Source organism: Pogoniulus pusillus, chromosome 23 (genome assembly GCF_015220805.1).
Source record: "Pogoniulus pusillus isolate bPogPus1 chromosome 23, bPogPus1.pri, whole genome shotgun sequence".
In the NCBI taxonomy this organism is placed as follows: Eukaryota; Metazoa; Chordata; class Aves; order Piciformes; family Lybiidae; genus Pogoniulus; species Pogoniulus pusillus.
Genome location: NC_087286.1, coordinates 15,773,332 through 15,791,815, shown reverse-complemented (window position 1 = coordinate 15,791,815; position 18,484 = coordinate 15,773,332). Strand labels below are relative to the sequence as shown.

The following is an 18,484-nucleotide window of genomic DNA, read 5'->3' as shown; positions in this document are numbered from 1 at the left end:
GGTATCTCATTGTGGCATGGTCACCACACTATGGTGCTTGGCACCAGCAGTCCACCACAGCATAGCTGACGTGGCACTGGTAACCCAACATAGCTCAGCTCTTGGCACTGGTGGCTCCCCCCATGACACAATGTTCAGCACCAGCAGCCCCCCATGGCAGTGCCCGCCCCAGTGCTCCACAGCTCTCACCTCCATCCCAGAGCACAGCCAGTCCCAGGCGGGACAGGAGCAGGACAAAGACCCCAGCACGCTCCAGTGCCAGCCCGGTGCCACCATAGACTTTGGGGGGTCTCACTGAGACCCCGTTCACTGTCACATCTCTCCCTGTGGGCACCAACCAGGCTATCAGCACCAGTACCACCCCCACCCTGGCACATCCCCATTCCTAGGGGGTGTCCCTCACCTCGCAGCATATGCACCACGGTGTTGCCCATCACCACCACCACCGACTTGGTGCAGGTGACAGCGGTGGTGCCACAGGGCACGTTCTCAGCAGTGACAGTGAAGAGCCCGCTGGCCTCCCGTGCCAGCAGGTACTCACAGTCCCCTGGGAAGGTGAAGGCTCTGCCATCGAAGGTGATGTAGTGGGGGTCCCCTGTTGCCACGCACGTTCCTGCGCATGCCTCCTGCCCACAGTGCCACCGCTGCCGCTGGCACACGCTGCCATGGCATAGAGCTGAGCACTGGCATAACCACCATGGGGGAGGGCTCGTGGGGGGGAGTGTGTCTGAGAGAACCCGGGGGGGGGTGGGGGTAAGAGAGTGTTCCCAAGGGAGTCTGGGGGTCCCTAGGGGTCTCACCAGGTGTTGCAGTCCTGGAGAATGGTGGCATTGGGCCGGTAGAACTGCCCGCCATGGGCACAGGGACATTCGTCCGGTGCCACGCAGCCACCATCCTGCCAGCAGGAGACCCGGAGGTGAGATGGGCTTGGGGAGGGGCAGCAGGGGATGCTGGACCCCCACACACGCACAACGTGGGCGACTCTGGGACCATCCAGAAGAGAGGATGGGACCCTCAGTGCCCTTCACAGACCCCTTACACCCCACATCCCCCCATGCCTCACATCACCTGGACCCCCATCCCAAGATCCCAATTCCCCAGATCCCCACATCCAGCCCGCCCCGACCCCAAGCTCCTTCATCCCCGAAAATCTCCATATCCAGGCTCTCTGACCCCCAGCTCCCCCCGAGCTCCATGTCCACCCCCCCGTCCAGCACTATGGCCCCCAACATTCCCAGGCTCCCCTATCCAACACCTTGGTTCCCGCAGCGTCACCCTGCCCGGTCCTGCAGCCCCCCAGCATTCTGCGCCCCCCATCCCCAACTCCGGGGGTCTCCCACCAGGTAGACGGTGCCGGGGGGGCAGACGCAGCCGTCGGCGATGCCGGCGCAGGTGCCGTTGGGCTCGGTGCTGTCGCAGCGGCGCAAGCAGGAGCCGGGGGCATGGAGCAGCCCCCCCGGGCAGAGGGCAGCCATGGGGCAGGGTCCTTCGGCACAGCGCCAGGAGCCGCCGGTGCAGACGCTGCAGGGGGCATGGTGAGGGCAGAGCCACAGCAACGCCCGGCCCCACACTGGGAACCCCCAATCCTCAGATGCGTTCTGACTCCTTCCCACCCCATCCCATCTCCATCTTCATCCCCATCTTATCCCCATCCTCATTCTCACCCCCATCTTCATCCTCATCCCATCTTCATCCCCATCCTTATCCCCATCCTCATCTTCACCTTCTTTCCCTTGCCGATCCCAATCTCCATGGCACCCTGTCCCATTCTACTCATCCTAATTCCCATCCCTATCCCATCACACGCCCACCCCACACAAAGCCCCTCCTCAGTAGATTCCCTGTGCCCCCCCAGTCTCCCCCAGCCCCTGGGTGTGGATGCCTCCCACCCTGGCCATGTGCTCAGAGTCCCTCTGCCGGTGCCACCGCTGCCCTGCGCCCGGGATGTCTGATGAAAGCCACCTATCCCGCGGTGCCAGCCAGGACGGGCCGTAGGGGGGTTTCATCAGATATCACCGTCACCATCACCATGCCCCGTGGCACCGGCTTGGCATTGTCCTGCCACCTCCATGTGCCCCTCCTGTCCCTGTCACCCTCCTTGTCCCACGTCCGTTCCCTTCCACCACTGTATCTTCTACCCATCCCCTGCCACCTCCATTTCCCCTGCCCATCACCTGCCACCTCCAGATACCATGGGTGTCACGCACCAGTCACTGCAGCCTCGCCGGAGGTGGGTACCGGGTGGGTGGAGCTGGGTGCCATGGCGGCAGGGGCAGGCAGACGGGGGCACGCATTGTCCTTCCTGTGCCAGCAGCAGCCCGGCAGGGCACTGGCAGCCGGGCACGCAGAGCCCAGGCAGCTCCTGGCAGGAGTCCCTGGCCCCATCCAGCCTCATCTCAGCACAGCTCTGGCTGCAGACCTGGCCACAGTCCTGGTACAGCTGGCCCCCAGCACATGGTGCAGCTGCAGGTGTTGGCATTGGGATGGCACCGCCATGCCAGCAACATCCCATGGCCTATGCCCTCAGCACCTCCCCACTGTCTCCTGGCACTTGGTGGCAATTTCCTCACCCTCAGCCCATCCCACCCTAGGCACCCTGCTCGGTGCCATTCCATCCATCCCACCCCATCCTGTCTCATCTCATCTGTCCCATTCCTTGTTCTCCCATCCCATCCAGCCCAACTCAGCCATCCTCTTCCTCTCATCCTCTCTCATCCTACTCCACCCATCCTATCTGTCCTGTTCTGTTCCATCCATCCCATGACATCCATCCCAATCCATCCTCCTCTGTCCTGCTCCATCCTTCCCTATCCCATCTCATCCCATCCATCCTATCCCACTCCATCCTTCCCATGCCATACATCCCACCCCACAGCTCACGGCAGAAGCTCTGGTTCCTCCAGGTGAGCTCAGCCCCATCCCTGGCACATTCCCGGCCATACGCAGCCAGCACTGGGCACAGGCACTGCAGCAAATCCTGGCAGGCACAGGCCTCAGCCTGGCACAGCTCCAGGAATGGTTCTGGATCCACCAGCTGGTGACAGGGCTGAGGACAGGACACATCATGGACACATCACAGACACATCACCCTACAGTATCAGCAATACCAGCATCTAAATGGGATGAGGTCACTGGTACCTGGAAGGTGGCGCCAAGCAGGATGGCACAGGCAGCCTCAACCAGTTCCCGCTGCCCAGCAAAGGCATCGCAAGAGTCGAGAGGCACAGGGCTAGGAGCTGGGCAGGTGCCAGGCACCTGGAACTTGTTGGTGAAGGCAATGATGCCAAGCTCCACATCCCCTGCTGGTGTGGTGAAATCGTCCTGCTGGTCCCAGTTGTAGGTGCCGCAGAGGCCTCGGACCTGCAGGATCCAGAAGTAGGATCCATCAGGATCTGGCCCATCAGATCCCAGCCCAGCTGCAGCACTGGATCCCAGCTTAGCTCTAGCACCAGATCCCCACGCCAGGCACGGGCCACACCTTGCCAGCAAAGGTTGGCTGCAGGGTGATGTAGATGTTGGGGGTCTCCAGCCCCCACAGCACGTGGGCCCCGAAGGTCTGGAGCAGCAGGAAGGAGGAGGACGCACGGCGGATGCTCAGCTCAGCTCCAGAGAAGGGCAATGCCACCTCCCGCCCGTCCACTGTCACCTCGCCTGTGCCAGGAGCATAGGGACATCAGGTACAGCCACCAGATCAGTACCCACCACCTTGGGGACATCAGGTCCCTCCAGCCAGTGCCCAGTGCCCTATCAGGACACGGTGATGGTTCCCTCATGTCACCTGTGCCACGGAGGCGGGCGGAGGTCCGTCGGGCACTGACAGAGAGGGCACGGTGGCAGGCAAAGGTCTGATGGTCAGCACAAGCCTCATGCTCGGCCGTGATCAGCAGCTGCCCCTCCACGAAGTCCTGGGGGGCAGAGACCCTGCTGAGACCCCAAGGGCAGGCCCCCACCACCATGGCACCACCGTGACAAGCACCACTGCATCCACCATCGTAGTGGTGTCAGTGCTGGCCATGCTGGTGGCTCCATCTTCACCTGCACCAGGATGTGGGCACAGCTGCCCAGGAAGGAGAAGCGACGGCGGTCAAAGGTGATGTAGTGGCGGCCTCCCAGCACTGCGCACTCTGCCGGGCATCGCTCCTGCCCGCAGAGCCAGCGCCCGCCCTGGCATGTGCTGCGGGCACAGAACAGGATACCGGGGTCGCCAAGGAGGGGACACAGAGATCCGCCAAGGAGGGGAGACACCAGAGTCAGCAAAGTGGGGGCACATTGGGGTCACCCAGGGAAGTACAGTGGGATTACCAAGGAGAGGACAGGAGGTCACTAAGGAGGGGAGACACTGTGACACCACCTCCTCCCAAACCACTGTTGTCACGCCCAGATGGGTGCATCCAGCAGTGGGTGCCAGCTGTGCCCCCAGGGCCACTCACCAGAGGTTGCAGTGCTGGCGGATGCTCTGCCCAGGGGCATAGCGCTGGCGTCGGTGGTGGCAGGGGCAGGCTGCAGGGGGCACACAGAGCCCCCCATCCCGGTAGAGCCCTGGCACGCACTCGCAGCCACCAGCACAGTCATGGTGGCATGGCCCCACCTCAGCACTGCCCATGCTGGCACAGCTCGGGGGGCATGATGAAATGCAGTCAGAGAAACGCTGCCCTGTGGCACAGCTGCGCTCTGCCAGGAGAGACACCAATATCAAAGCCCACGCTCAAAGGGGCACCAGCAGCTTTTGTAGGGCACCCAAGAAATTGGTGGCACATAAAGATTCCATGCACTCAAGGGGTGCATGGAACTGAGGGGGGCACCCAGCCAGGGGACACTGCAAGCCCAGGAGGATGTAAGCAGAAGCTTTTGGGGAGAGTCCAGCTATGAGGGGGGGGCTGGTGCAAGAGGTTGAGGTGCCTGCAGCTGAGGGGTGCAGCCAACTGAGGGGGGCTTTTGAGGTGCACAAGACCAAGTGGGGCATAGAGGGGACATTGAGATGCCCAGAACTAAGGGGTGCAAGCAGAAATCTTTGAGGCACCTCCAACTGAGGGAGTACCTGAGGAAGAAATTGATGTGCAAGCAATTGAGGAGTACCCCCAAGTGAGGGGTGCCTATAGAAGCCTTTGGCTGGCAGGTGACTGAGGGGGGTAGGTAGAAACTTTTGGGGGACACCCAAATGATGGAGAGCAGGCATGAGGACTTGGTGGGCAAGCAATTGATGGGTGCAAGCTGAGGACATTGGGGTGCTTAGATCCAAGAAGTGCCTACAGGAGCCTTTGGGGTGCTCAGTGGGGCCAGAGGAGCAGCAGCAGTTGTTGGGGGGGTGCGCTGGAGTGCCTCTGGGGCCATACCGCAGAAGCCAGGCTGGCGCCAGTCCAGGTAGGTCTGGTGGCGTGCACAGCTCCGGGCATAGGCAGCAAAGGTGTCGCAGACAGTTGTTGGTGGCAAGGTACTGGCATCACCCTCCTGGCACCACAGCTCCAGGCATGCTGCGTAAAAACCACCAGGGTCGACCTGGCACGGGATTGGCATGTGAGGGCAGTAAGACCGGCACCCCGTGACACTGCCTGGCTGGCGCCTCTGGCGCCCCCGGGCACTCACACACCTCATCATGGCACTGGCGGAAGGGATCGGCCAGCAGCTTGCCGCAGCTGGCCTCGGCTGCCCGCTGCACCACAGTGCCCATGGCACAACCAGGGCCAGGCTCCACCGCGTCCCTGCAGTTAGACTGAACCCGGGGAAGGGGCACCCTCAGAGCTGGAGTGACCCCCCCAGGGAGCCTCAGAGGTGAGGTGACCCCCGGCAAGCCGCGGGATCCAGCAGCCCCCTCGCCGGTCCCCGGATCTGCTGCAGTACCTCCGACCTGGCACCCGGGACCTTCCAGGAGTTGCCGAAGCTGGAGGCAAAGGCGGCCACGTCCCCCCGCGGCCGCTGGAAGTCATCTGCGGGCACAGCGGGGGCTGGATGTGGCACACGGCCCTGGCACAGACATCGCTGCACCATGTCAACACCAAGGACAGTGGTGCCACTTACCAGCAGGGTCATCGTTGTAGGTGCCGCAGAGCCCCTTCGTGCTGCCCCGCAGCTCGGCGCCCACCATCACCGTCACTGCCTGGTACCCGTCCGATGCCACCCTCACGCCCAGCCCGCTGGCCACAGACACCCAATCACCCAGCCAGGTGACAGTGATCCCTGCCGGCACCACAGCGCTGGCTCGTCACGGCACCAGGATGGGGACAGGAGAGGGGACCCAGGGGCCCGGCGTGGGTGCCGCACTCACCGCTGTACAGGTACGGCTGCCCCTCGGGCACCACCACGCCGTTCACCGAGACGTTCCGGCCCCACAATGTCACCGTGTCCACGCCGAAGGTCATGCGCAGCGCCTGCAGCACCGCGGCATCACCCGGGCTGGGCACAGCATGTGCCAAAGCCACATGGATGCCTCCAGCTGCTGGCAGCCACGGATGCCCGGGGTTGCCACAGCATGGGGCCGGGCTGTGCCAGGGAATGAAGTGATGCCACCCCACAGCCACCATGCACAGTGGGAGCAAAGACCCCAGGGAGTCCTCATCCCCCACCCCACCAACCCGCCCCACCATGGTGGTACCCGGTGCTGGCCAGCGGCGATGGTGATGGCCCAGGTGCCATCCGTGGCAGTGGCCAGGCTGTAGAGGCAGTGGCCGGAGAAGTGGAAGTGGCGCCGGTCGAAGGTGCGGTAACGGGACCCAGCCCAGGACAGGCACTCGGCCCCAGCACCACGGTGCTGGGCGACTGCTCCCCGCAGGGACATGGCAAGTGACAGCCCTGGCGATCCATCCCCTGTGGTGGGGAGGTGACATCATTTGGCAAGTGCCCCCCAGAACCCCTCGGAACCCACCGGGACCCCTTCTGGGACCCTTGGACCCACCAGTGAGAGGCAGGCGGGTGCAGGCCAGGCAGGGTGCTGTGGAGCCATAGCGCCAACTGTGGCCCCAGGGGTGCCGGCAGCACTCGGCCAGGCTCATGGCGCTGAAGTTGTGACTGCTGCTGTCTTCCTGGCACTGCCATGTGCTGTAGCATTGCCCTAGCAAGCCTTCACCTGCAGCACAGGGATGTACCTCGGCCTCACTGGCCAGCACCAGGCACATTGGTGGATGCCGGGCATGGCACCGTGGTGCTGCCATGCCTTTGTCACCCTCCTGTCCCTACCTTCGGTGCAGTGTGGCCCACTCCAGCCTTGGCAGCAGGCCAGCACTGTCCGGTTCCACACCACTGGCCGCATCTCTGGGGGTCTGGTGGGATCCAAGGGAAGCCCCAGTGTCACCACGGCGGTGCCAGCACCAGGATGGGTATCCCTTCCAACACCCTTTGTCCCCGTGTCACTCACCGGTAGATGTAGCAGAGAGGTTTGCCAGAGCCTGGCCGGGGCTCACCACGGTCCCCACCATAGGCCTGGCGCATGCGGTCACGGTCAATCCGCCACCCAGCCAGGCTGTAGTGGTAGAGGCTGGCACAGGGCACTGAATCCTCCAGACGTGGTGTTACCTCCTCCTCTGCTGTCACCTCCACCGTCTCCTCACACCATCGCCTGGCCACAGCAGCACTGTCACCCCACAGTACCGAGACTGGCACGCAGGACTGTGGCACAGTGTGGCACAAAGCACTTACCCTGTTGCCGCTTCCACCACAGTCACAGAGAGCAGGAGGGAGGCCAGGAGCTCACCGGCCAACCACAGCGCCGCAGCCATGCCACCACCGGCACCTTGGCAGAGGACAACCGCCGCATTCTGTGAGTGTCCTCAGACATGGGAACACCCAGCATGTGCCAAGGTGCCTCTGTCGGGACATGGGGACAGCCCAATGCCCCCTGTGATGGAGTCAGCCCCTCTTACCGCACTCTGGCCCAGCTCGGCTCCAGCCCTGCCGCACTGCCAGGTTTTATGGGGCGGGAGGCAGCTGCGGGGCTGGCGATTGGACCCAGCTGCTGCTTTCTGCAGGGGGGGAACACAACACACAAACGGCACCTCCCCACGGCGCCGTCTCCAGGGGAAACCCCTCGGGCTTGCGGCAGGGAGGAGGGAGCCGGATCTTGAATCCGGTAAATCCCAGTGGGGAGGGGATTAGGGACCCCCCGGGCGCTGCCAGGCCCGGATATACTCTGTTCAGGACTCGCACAATCTGCTGGCCACGGCTGCCCCCAGCTGGGGTCTCTGCCTGCCACCATCTCAAGGTCTGTGCCTCCCCATGTGTCCCCCCCACCTCCATCCCCGCAGCCACATTCCACTGTGTCCCCGCTTTCTCCCTCTGTGTCCCCATCCTTCTGTCCCACGTCCCGCTATCCCCATGTCCTGGTCCTGTGTTCCAGCCCGAGATCCTGTCCCCATTGCCCCAGCTGGTGCCCCCTGCTGCCTCCATCCCATGGTCGTGTGTCCCCCGTGTCCCTCTGTCCCTGCCCGTCTGCCCGAGCCCCCCTCCGCAGACAGGGACAGGGAGGGGCAGTGGGTGCAGGACCCGGTTCGCAGGGGGCGCAGTGGCTCCGCACAGCCAAGTATGACCCAGTATGGCTCGGTACAGCCCGGTGCAGACCAGCATGGCTCGGTACAGCCAGGTACGACCCGGTACAGCCCAGGTATGGCTCGGAACAGCTCGGTCTGGCTCGGTACAGCCCGGCTGGGGGGCGGTGCGGCGGTGAGGGCTGCCGGGAGATGTAGTCCCGGTTTATCCCGGTTTATGCCAGTATATCCCACTTTGTCCCGGTATGCCGGCAGGGGGGTCCCAGGACCGGCGCTACCGGTGCCCCTGTGGCGGAGGGGTGGCGGAGCAGGACCGAGAAGAGACAGAGGCTGGTGATGAGGGGGGCGGGGGGACCGGCGGCCACCGCGGGGAAGGCGGAGCCTGGGCAGAGGGGCTCCGGTGTCCGCCCCGAGGCCACGGGGACGGGCGGGGAGCGAGGCTCGTGCAGGACCGAGAGCAGCAGCGGCAGCAAGGGGTGGCCCCGGTGGGGCGGGGGCTCTGGGGAGGTCAGGAAGGGTGGGGGGGAAGCGGGGGGTGGAACAGGATGGGAGGGGGAGGGGCAGGATGGGGCGGGGCAGGTGGGGACAGAGGGACAGAGCGGAGACGGCAGGGACTGGGGGTACGGGGTGGGGGACAAGAAACGTTTGAAGGGGGTGGAGGGGGGCAGGGAGGATCGGGAAGGGCAGGAATGGGCGTGCGGGAAGGGCTGCGAGGGTCGGGGGTGGGCGCGCCCTAGAGATACCAGCGGTGGGTGACTCGCCGGGACGTGCCCCCAGCCGGAGACCCCCAACCCCATTCGCCCTCCTTCGCACTGACACCTTCGAGCTGCCCGTCGGTGGAGGGCTGGGGTAGGAGCTTCCCAGGGACCCTCCCCAATTCATCGCTCACCCTCCCACAGGGGCCCAGCCCCCGCCCGGCTCCCCCCATGCAGAAAGGCTTCGGCAGCCCGGGGGTCCCCGCCCGGCTCTCACCGCCTTCCGAGGCTGGGCACGGTGAGGGCCCGGAGGCGGCGGGAGCAGGTTCTGGGGTGCAGGTTGAGAGTCTCAAGGGAAGCTCAGCCCAGTCCCATCCCACCCGACGCAGGTTCTGCCACGGCCAAGCCCGAGCTGATTCCGCTGCCGGAGGAGATGGAGGTGCCCGAATTGCCAGGCTGTGCCAGCACAGGTGAGTGCCAAGAGGGAGACTCCTGGTGGTCTCTCAGAGCTGGGTGGAGTGAGACACTGGCTGTACCTCTCTGTCCCCCCAGGGTGGTTGGTGGTCCCCAAGGTGGAGCCAAACCCCGAGGGTGATGAAGAGGAGCCAGGGGGCCCAGAGAGGAGCTGCTCAGGTGAGGGGATGCGTTGGCATTGCCTGCGCACGGCAAAGCCCCTGGCTGTCCTGGCACGGCCAGAGTTCTGGCCACAGCATGCTGGGGACATGCGGTGGTAGTCACCCCAGTAGGGGTCACCCCAGTGATGATCACCTGGTGATGGTCACTCTGGTGCCGGTGTGTGCCCTACAGAGGACTGGCTGGTGAGGAAGGTGAAGGTAGAGGAGGAGGATGAGGAGTGGCCAGTTGGCACTGAAGCCCTGCTGGCAGGGCAGCCCCCAGCCGGCACTGTGCCCCACACTGCCAACATACCAGGCTGCGTTGGCACCTGCAAACTGGAACAGCCATGCCCAGAGGAGCTGGGCTATGGTGAGCTGCCCACCTTTGCCACGCCACCGTGGCTGCCCCAAGGCCAGAGCCCAGACGGTGCCGGCACTGATCCTGGTGGCTGTGAGCGCTGCTTCCAGGCATGTCTTGGCCTGCAGCTGCCGGCAGCTGACCCCCAGAGCTGTGGCGCCACCGCTCCCCCGCGGCCCTTCACCTGTGACCAGTGTGGCAAGGGCTTCGGCAAGAAGGCACACCTGACGCGGCACCTGCGGGTGCACACGGGCGAGCGGCCCTTTGCCTGCGGCGACTGCGGCAAGAGGTTCAGCCAGAAGATCCACCTGCGCTCCCATCAGAAGACCCACACCGGCGAGCGACCCTTCCCCTGCGCCGACTGCGGGCGCCGCTTCCGCAAGAAGACCCACCTGGTGCGGCACCAGCGCACCCACACGGGCGAGCGGCCCTTCGCCTGCACCCGCTGCACCCGCCGCTTCGCCCACAAGCAGCATCTCCTCCGCCACCAGCAACTCCACGATGAGCCAGCGCCAGTGCCAGCACCGGTGCCGGTGCCAGTGCCGGTGGATGGGGATGTGGCACTCAGCGCTGAGCAGAAGCCATTCCCCTGCCTCGAGTGTGGGAAGAGCTTCAGCTGGAAGAAGAACCTCTCATCTCACCGGCGGCTGCACCAAAATGGCCACCCCTTTGCCTGTGCTGAGTGCGGCCGCGGCTTCGGCGACAAGCGGCACTTGACGGCGCATCTCCGGTGCCACGCAGGGCTGGAGCCATTTGCCTGCCCCCGTTGCGACCAAACCTTCAGCCACAGGCCAGAGCTGGCCGCCCACCAGCGCAGCCACAGCAGCGAGCGGCCCTTCGCCTGCCCACTCTGTGCCCGCGCCTTCGCCCACCGCCAGCACCTGCTGCGGCACCAGCGGGTGCACACTGGCGAGCGTCCCTTTCCCTGCCCACAGTGTGGCCGACGCTTTGGCTCCCGTACCAACCTGCTGGCCCATGCCAAAGCCCACGCTGGCACCCGGCCCTTCAGTTGCCAGCTCTGCGGCCGTAGCTTCAGCCGCAAATCACACCTGGCGCGGCACCAGGCGGTGCACACTGGCACACGGCCCCATGCCTGCACCCAGTGTGCCAAGCGCTTCAGCTCCAAGACCAACCTGGCACGGCACCAGGCCGTGCACACTGGGCACCGGCCCTACGTCTGCACCCACTGTGGCAAGAGTTTCAGCCGCAAAACCCACCTGCTGCGTCACGAGCGCACCCACGCTGCTGCCGCCACTGCCACCACAACCACACCACAGCAGACCTGGCCAGGCCCCACTGCTACAACCCCTGCCACTCTCTGTCCCTGAGCACCATGGATTGAGCTGGGATGTGCCAGGGGCTGTGGTGGCTCCTGGCAATGCTGTGTCCAAGGTGTCCCTCACTGGAGCTGCACCACATGCCATGGTGAGCGTCTGCCGGGGTGCCAGTGGCAGCAAGGCTGGGGGCTGGTGGCAAACAGTGGCTCTGAAATGTCTGAAACCCCTCGGAGCAGAGGCTGGGCTGTGCCATGCACACAGTGAGCCAGGGGTGCTGGGACTCCCAGGACGTGGGTCTCCTCGGGGTGCTGCCATGGTGGCAATGAACCAGAACTGCCAATAAACTGAGTTTGGTCGAACCTTTCTGAGCAAGAGCCTTGGGGGATGGGAAGAGTGGGCAGGGTTGCAGCGGCACCAGGACCGGACTGGCACCGGGGACTGTGTGGGGGCAGGAGCAGCCAGTGCCGGTGCCCAGCTGTGTCCACGGGGATGTCCCCGAGGACACCAAGACCGGGACGATAGCAGGGGCTGCTCAGGAACAGGAGACACCAGTGCCCGGGGACACTGGAATGGCCAGCGGGAGCTGCCTGGTGGCACCGGCCATGGCGACATCGCCTCCCGGGGACCCGGGGGGCGGGGCCGGGGGGCGGTCCCTCGTTTCCTTGGCAACGGAGGAGGCGGGGCCGAGGGGCTGCCGGGAGCGGCAGGGTCGGTGAGAGTGGAGGGGGGGAAGAGGGAGGGGGAGTACCGTAGGAGGGGTCGAGGGGAGGCCCGGGGGGCACCGTCAGCAGCTGAGGGGACACGGGGGGACCAGGGAGCAGTGGCAGACCCCGCGAAGGGGGAGAAAGCCTCGTGGGGAGCGAGGGGAGATAAGAGTCTGAGGGATGCACGGGGATTCGGAGGGCACCGGGAGCCAAGGGGCCAGGGGGCGGCCGGGGAGCAGGAGCACCGGGGGTCCTGTAGGGCACCGGGAGGAGACGAGAGGGGAAAAGGTACCGGTAGGTCGGGAGGATGCCATGATGGGTGGACCCGGGGGGGGTCAAGGGAACACGGTAAGAGGAATACGGCGTCCAGAGGAGCTTGGGGGGGACCAGGGGGGCAAAGGAGTGGGAGATCCGGCGAGGGACCTGGCGGGGTCTGGGCTTGCGTCTGCGGGGAGGGGTGTCTCTTGGGTGACACGAAGTTGTTCCCTCCCCCCAGGGCTCAACCCCTTCCCCAAACCGCCACGGCATGGAGGGCCGAGGGGAGGGAGCCGAGGAGCCGCCCCAGGACCTCCCCCAGGAGCAGGAGGATGCAGATGATGAGGAGGAGGATGAGGAGGAGGAGGAGGAGGAGGAGGGCGGGGTGCGGATCACGGCGCAACTGCTGAAGGCCAGCAGCGGGGAGTTCGCGCTGGAGTCCATCCTGCTGCTGCGGCTGCGCGGCCGCGGCATCGCCCACCTGGGCTGCTTGGGCGACTGTGCCAATCTGGAGTGGTTGGACCTATCCGGCAATGCCATCACCCGCCTGGGCCCACTGGCAGCCCTCAAAGCCCTGGCAGTCCTCAACCTGGCCCAGAACCGCGTGGCCAGGCTAGAGCCGCTGGCATCGTGCCCCAACCTGCAGAGCCTCAACCTGGCGGGCAACCGGCTGGGTAGCCTGGCACGGCTGCGCTGCCTGAGCGGGCTGCGGCGGCTGGAGAGCCTGCGGCTGCGCGACCCCCTGACCGGCATCGCCAACCCGCTATGTGCCAGCGCTCCAGCCTACCGCGCCTCGCTGGCTGCCATGTTCCCCGGCCTCAAGTCCATCGACGGCGAGCGGGTGTCGGGGCGCGGCAGCGAGCTCTACCAGCTGTGCCGCGACCTCGACAGCTCGCTGGGCCGCGGCGCGCCCACCGGCGGCGGCACCGGCGGCCCCGAAGCGCCGCGGGCAGCGCAGCCCTGGGTGGAAGCAGGGTTCTGGGAGGCGCGGGCGCCGCGGCGCAGCTCCATCGTGGAGGAGGCTTACCGGCAGTTCGGCGAGGCGCTGCGCGAGTGCCGGGAGCTCAGCCGGCGCGCCGACGACTCCATCGCTCAAGCGCAGCGGGCACTGGGCACCCGGCCCGACCCCGGCTCCTTCGTTTTCTGAGACCCTCCCCCCTCAACCGGTACCAGGAGAGAAGACTCCCAGCAGCATCACCCCCGTACTGTATGCTGCTAGCACCGGCCTGGCACGGCCCTCGATGGAGGGACAATGAGGCAGCTGGAGTGACACTAAAGCAGCCAGAGGGATACTGGAGTGGCTGGAGGGATGCTGGAGTGACTGGAGGGACACTTAAGTGACTGGAGTAAGACTGGAGGGATAATGGAGCAGCCAGAAGGATACTTGAGTGAGTGGAGGGATACTGCAGTGACTGGATGGGTGCTGGGGCAACCAGAGTGATGCCAGAGCAGCTGTGGTGAACCCAGCCTTGCCTACAGCCTGGGAGACTGTCAACCCCTCCCCCTCCACCATGCCAAAGGTGACCCCCCCACCCAGAGCCAAGGGTGCCAGGGCTGCCCCTCAAGCACTCCAGGACAGGGGACAGCAGAGCCATGGCAGGAGCCAAGATGTTACAGGGAGCCTGAAGGCAGCCTGGGTAGTGGGGGAGGGTGCTGCATGGGGAGACTGGGGGGTGCCACAGGGACCAGGGGACATGGTGGGGTCGAGGATACACCATGGACTGGGCAGTAAAAGCTCTGCTGGCCTCCAAGGCCCTGCTCTGTTGCCTGCTCCTGCGCCCAAACCAGCCAGGCGTGGGGGACCCCTCCATGTCCCTGTCTCTTCTCTGGGGCTGGGGACAGGCCCTGGCAGGGAGGGAGCTGGCATAGAGCCCTCACCCAGCCGCAGCCATCCCAGTAGGAGCAGTGACAGCAGGAGCCAGACTGGTGTTTACTGGTGAGCAGAAGTTTACTGGTGAGCTGAGGTTTAGGGGTGAGCCCCTGCGGGGTGGTACTGGGGGGGTCCACCCTTTGGTGATGCCAAGCTTGGGGGGCAGCAAGCGGAGGAGGGGACCAAGCTGGTCCCTTGCAAGGGCTGCTGGACGGCTGTGAGCAGGGGGCATCCATGTGTCCCTGGCATGTGCCCGGCTGGTGATGGCCACTTATGGTGGCAACCCCTTGGAGAAGGCAAACATGCCAGGGAGGTAGAAGCCATCCCCATCCCTGCCAGCCTCCTCCACTGCCCTGCACTCGGCCTCGTCACGGTGCTTGATCTCCTGCCGGGGTAGAACCAACCTGTTTGGCACCCACCCTGGCACTGGGCACTGCCAGCACCATGCTGGTGGCATGAGGCAGGGGTTCCTGGCTCACCTTGGCTGCGAGGTGGTGGCTGGGGCCACAGTTGTAGTACTTGTCCAGCACCTTGGAGACATCACTGCGGTCAAACTTGTAGCATGCCAGGCAGACAGGCTTGCGCTGGGGACAGAGCAGGGTTGGCACCCCCAGAGACACTGTCACAGCCCAGGGACACCCCCCTGCCAACCCCAGCCCTGCCACTAGGGACACAGCAGGGCTTGTCACCCCTTGGGGACACTGCCACTGCCCAGGGACCGTCCCGCTCCTCCCCCTCCCCTGCTGTTTGCCCCGGGGCAGCAGCTGGCACATCACCACGGGCTAGAGGCCAGCATCACCTCCAGCCAGCTCAGCACAGCACGGCGAGACGGAAGGGCCCGGGGGGGCCTGAAGTGCCATGTCCCCGCAGGGCTGCCCCCTGCCGCCCTGGCTCACCCGGCTCTCCACGAGGCGGCAGTTGTGCCGGCGCTGTGCCCGCTTGCTGCAGGACGTCTGCACCAGGCTGACCCGCAGCTGGACAAACGTTCCCGAGGAGTCCTCCTGGGGGGACATGGGGACACCCCTCAGCCCTGGGGACACACACGCGGGGCACCGGGTGCCACTGAGAGCTAGGGGGCAGGGGAGAGGGGCAGAGTGACCCCGATTCCTCACAGTCCCCAGGGTGAGTCCAGCCACTACTGGGCACCGGGCACCAGCAGTTAATGAGTAGCCCAGCTCTGCCAGCCCCTGCCCAGTGCCCCAAGTGACCGGTCCGGCCCTGCTGGCAATGCACTGTGCCAACTGCCCCTTCCCTCTGTGACACCCCAGGCACCCTCCACCCTCCTTCCATGACATCCCACCCCCCTCCCTCCTGTGAGACCCAAACACCCCACAACAACCCATCTCCCTCCATGACACCCTGGCACCCACCAAGCTTCCTCTGTGACATCTCAACACCCACCATCCTACCTCCATGGCACCCCAAAACTCACCCCTTCACCCAACGCTTCAACACCCCAGCACCCTCTGTAGCACCTCAGTACCTCTCATCCCCCTTGCATGACACCCCAGCACTCTTCAAACCCCTTTCACAATACCCCAGCACCCTCCACAACACCCCAGCACCCCCTCTCCATGGCACCCCAGCACCCTCCATAACACCCCAGCACCCACCACCCCCTCTCCATGGCACCCCAGCACCCTCCATAACACCCCAGCACCCACCACCCCCTCTCCATGGCACCCCAGCACCCTCCATAACACCCCAGCACCCACCACCCCCTCTCCATGGCACCCCAGCACCCTCCATAACACCCCAGCACCCACCACCCCCTCTCCATGGCACCCCAGCACCCTCCATAACACCCCAGCACCCACCACCCCCCTCTCCATGGCACCCCAGCGCCCTCCATAACACCCCAGCACCCACCACCTCCTCTCCATGGCACCCCAACACCCAGCACCCCCTCTCCGTGGCACCCCAGCACCCTCCATAACACCCCAGCACCCCCTCTCCATGGCACCCCAGCACCCAGCACCCCCTCTCCATGGCACCCCAGCACCCTCCATAACACCCCAGCACCCACCACCCCCTCTCCATGGCACCCCAACACCCAGCACCCCCTCTCCATGGCACCCCAGCACCCACCATAACACCCCAGCACCCCCTCTCCATGGCACCCCAGCACCCACCATAACACCCCAGCACCCCCTCTCCATAACACCCCAGCACCCCCTCTCCATGGCACCCCAGCACCCCCTCTCCATAACACCCCAGCACCCCCTCTCCATGGCACCCCAGCACCCAGCACCCCTTCTCCCCCCCACGTGCTCTCAGCCACCTCTTCACCCCTGCCACCCTGCCCGCAGCCCCAGCCCCGCCGCCCCCACGCTGGGGGCAGGTCCGGTGGGCTCCGGTGTCCCCGGCCGGCTCTCCCCGCGGCGTGTCCCCCTCACCCTCTCCACCCCCTCCACCGCCTGCTCCTTGAACAGGAACTGGACGTTGCTGCGGCCGTGGAACTGCTCCAGCAGCTCCCGCAGCACTCGCCGCTGTAGCGGGGACTGCCCGCCGCTGGCCAGCGCCGCCAGCGCCGCCAGGCACAGGAGCACCGGCAGCCGCATCCCGGCACCGGCGAAACGGCTCCGGGGGGGAATCCGGGCCTCAGCCGTCCCGCCGCGGCACTCGCTCGGTCATGAACCGATTTCCTGGGAACTGCCCTTTTTTTTCCGCTCCCCCCCCCAAGCCGGCACGGCCCCTCCGGCGCTGCTGTGGTGGGGGAGGAGGGAGGGGCTGGCCGTGGCTCCCGGGATGGCCCCGGGGCTACCCAGCCGGGAGTGGGCGGGGAGAGGCACCGGAGAAAGGGAGGTCGTGTCGGGGGGGGTGTCAGGTGGGAGAAGACTCCTGAGGCCACCGGGGGGGGATATTACTGGCGGGTACCCGGGGCCACCCGGTGTGGCGGTGCGGGGGGCCTGAGGGGCGAGAATCGCCCGGCAGAACGGGGAACGGCCCCGGGAGCCAGCCCGCTGTGTGCGTTCGCCCCCGCGCACCCGGAACGCGGCTCTCGGCACACCGAGACAGGCAGCGGGGACGAGAGGCCAGGAGCCACCTGCAACCCGGCCCCGACCGCCACCGGCCGCCCTGGAGTGAGCACAGCCCCTTCGGGGGCTCGGCTGGGGCCGGATCGCACCGGGAGCGGCAGCGGCAGCGGGAGCGGCCGGGGAGGGACTGAGCCGCTGTGGCCCGCGCTGAGCACTCTGCTAGCGCAGGATGCTGCGGCCCGGGGCGGTTTTGGCCACTTTGCAGCTGTCCAGGACCCCTTTTTTGGCCATTTGAGGCCAGTCTGTGCCCGTCCTGTGACACCTTGCGGCGATGTTCGTCACCTCGCAGCCGTCCCGGCCAGCCTGACGCTCGCACATGGTTTGCTGCCGCCGCACCAGCCCCTGCCCCTACTGGGCTATCTGGGGGCCACCTGGGGCCGACTCACCCCCGTTCTTTGGGTACTTTGGTACCGGTTCGTGGCCAGGTTAGGTCAGATTGTGGCGGTTATGGTGAATTTGTAGCCCTTTTAGACTAAGGTTCTGTTACTTGCCTCCAGTTTGCAGCATTCTGGGCCAGCTTAGGGCCACTCTGGTGAGTCTGCAGGCACTCTGAACCACTCTCGCTTTTACCGGGCCGCTTGGGGCATTGCTCTTCCCCCCCTTGTGAGCACTTTACACCCAAAGAGCAACCATTCTGGGGCAGTTTGCAGCCACCCTGGGCAAACCTTTACCCATTTGTGAGCACTTTACACCCAAAGAGCAACCATTCTGGGGCAGTTTGCAGCCACCCTGGGCAAATCTTCAGCCATTTGGAGAGTTTGTAGCTATGCTGAAACACTCTGCAGCCATTCTGGGGCAGTTCTCAGCACTCTGGTGCAGTTCGTGGCGACTCGAGAGCCGTTCGTGTCGCTCTCGGTCCCGCCGGTGCCATTCTGCGTCAGCTCATGGCCAGTTCGCGGCCATTTTGTTCCAGCTGGCGGTGTGGGGCCGCTCTGGCCTGCGCCGCTGTCTCGATGGTACCCTTGTCCGCCCGCTCTACGGCTGCCGCCGCGGGACACGCCGCGTCACTCGGAAGTGCCCTGCGCTGGCCGCGGCCTCCTCCGACGCCTGACGTCATCGAGCCGCCGGAGCCGCGTCCGCCCGTGAGTGTCCCCGGGGAGGCGGCTCCGGGGCCCGGCGAGGCGGGAGGCGTCGTCTGTTCCCCTTCCGTTTCCCCGCAGTCACCCTCCGGCCCTCGGGGACCACCGGCAGCGCTCGCA

The 18,484-nt window shown here is 65.7% G+C and overlaps 4 protein-coding genes across 11 annotated transcripts in view; 2 read left to right on the top strand and 2 right to left on the bottom strand.

Moving 5' to 3' along the window:
• LOC135185528 (SCO-spondin-like) overlaps positions 1 to 7,926 on the bottom strand; it is a 32,119-nt gene extending 24,193 nt beyond the window's left edge. Inside the window, exons 1-22 of the mRNA XM_064162284.1 lie at positions 7,854 to 7,926; positions 7,630 to 7,723; positions 7,349 to 7,549; positions 7,171 to 7,253; positions 6,860 to 7,060; positions 6,590 to 6,753; positions 6,263 to 6,365; positions 6,016 to 6,174; positions 5,839 to 5,924; positions 5,588 to 5,710; positions 5,334 to 5,496; positions 4,431 to 4,671; positions 4,036 to 4,174; positions 3,779 to 3,905; positions 3,479 to 3,651; positions 3,139 to 3,360; positions 2,881 to 3,046; positions 2,208 to 2,463; positions 1,341 to 1,521; positions 801 to 895; positions 404 to 660; positions 190 to 324 (exon numbers count right to left, since the gene is read on the bottom strand). Coding sequence (XP_064018354.1) covers positions 190 to 324; positions 404 to 660; positions 801 to 895; positions 1,341 to 1,521; positions 2,208 to 2,463; positions 2,881 to 3,046; positions 3,139 to 3,360; positions 3,479 to 3,651; positions 3,779 to 3,905; positions 4,036 to 4,174; positions 4,431 to 4,671; positions 5,334 to 5,496; positions 5,588 to 5,710; positions 5,839 to 5,924; positions 6,016 to 6,174; positions 6,263 to 6,365; positions 6,590 to 6,753; positions 6,860 to 7,060; positions 7,171 to 7,253; positions 7,349 to 7,549; positions 7,630 to 7,709 — 3,355 coding nt within the window. The 5' untranslated portion in view covers positions 7,710 to 7,723; positions 7,854 to 7,926. The remainder of the gene's footprint in view (positions 1 to 189; positions 325 to 403; positions 661 to 800; positions 896 to 1,340; positions 1,522 to 2,207; positions 2,464 to 2,880; positions 3,047 to 3,138; positions 3,361 to 3,478; positions 3,652 to 3,778; positions 3,906 to 4,035; positions 4,175 to 4,430; positions 4,672 to 5,333; positions 5,497 to 5,587; positions 5,711 to 5,838; positions 5,925 to 6,015; positions 6,175 to 6,262; positions 6,366 to 6,589; positions 6,754 to 6,859; positions 7,061 to 7,170; positions 7,254 to 7,348; positions 7,550 to 7,629; positions 7,724 to 7,853) is intronic.
• Positions 7,927 to 8,364: 438 nt separating this feature from the next.
• ZNF467 (zinc finger protein 467) lies at positions 8,365 to 11,777 on the top strand. Of its 6 annotated transcripts, none has more exons than XM_064162691.1 (4): positions 8,365 to 8,590; positions 9,559 to 9,639; positions 9,722 to 9,802; positions 9,977 to 11,777. In XM_064162691.1, exons 1-4 carry the CDS (start codon positions 8,380 to 8,382, stop codon positions 11,467 to 11,469), a joined length of 1,866 nt encoding a protein of 621 aa, XP_064018761.1. In that variant the 5' UTR covers positions 8,365 to 8,379; the 3' UTR covers positions 11,470 to 11,777. The 6 variants fall into 6 exon arrangements, with proteins under 6 accessions (XP_064018761.1, XP_064018765.1, XP_064018763.1 ...); XM_064162695.1 differs by lacking the exon at positions 8,365 to 8,590 and adding an exon at positions 8,835 to 8,959; XM_064162693.1 differs by lacking the exon at positions 8,365 to 8,590 and adding an exon at positions 8,835 to 8,981.
• Positions 11,778 to 12,087: 310 nt separating this feature from the next.
• On the top strand, positions 12,088 to 14,128 carry LRRC61 (leucine rich repeat containing 61). 3 transcript variants are annotated; one of them, XM_064162702.1, is made up of 2 exons: positions 12,088 to 12,130; positions 12,619 to 14,128. In XM_064162702.1, exon 2 carries the CDS (start codon positions 12,649 to 12,651, stop codon positions 13,522 to 13,524), a length of 876 nt encoding a protein of 291 aa, XP_064018772.1. In that variant the 5' UTR covers positions 12,088 to 12,130; positions 12,619 to 12,648; the 3' UTR covers positions 13,525 to 14,128. The 3 variants fall into 3 exon arrangements, with proteins under 3 accessions (XP_064018772.1, XP_064018771.1, XP_064018773.1); XM_064162701.1 differs by having other exon boundaries at positions 12,095 to 12,126; XM_064162703.1 differs by lacking the exon at positions 12,088 to 12,130 and adding an exon at positions 12,443 to 12,470.
• Positions 14,129 to 14,306: 178 nt separating this feature from the next.
• On the bottom strand, positions 14,307 to 17,001 carry RARRES2 (retinoic acid receptor responder 2). Its single transcript, XM_064162708.1, has 4 exons — positions 16,644 to 17,001; positions 15,144 to 15,248; positions 14,727 to 14,831; positions 14,307 to 14,632 (listed from the first exon to the last, which is right to left on the bottom strand). Exons 1-4 carry the CDS (start codon positions 16,806 to 16,808, stop codon positions 14,519 to 14,521), a joined length of 489 nt encoding a protein of 162 aa, XP_064018778.1. The 5' UTR covers positions 16,809 to 17,001; the 3' UTR covers positions 14,307 to 14,518.
• Positions 17,002 to 18,484: the final 1,483 nt, after the last annotated feature.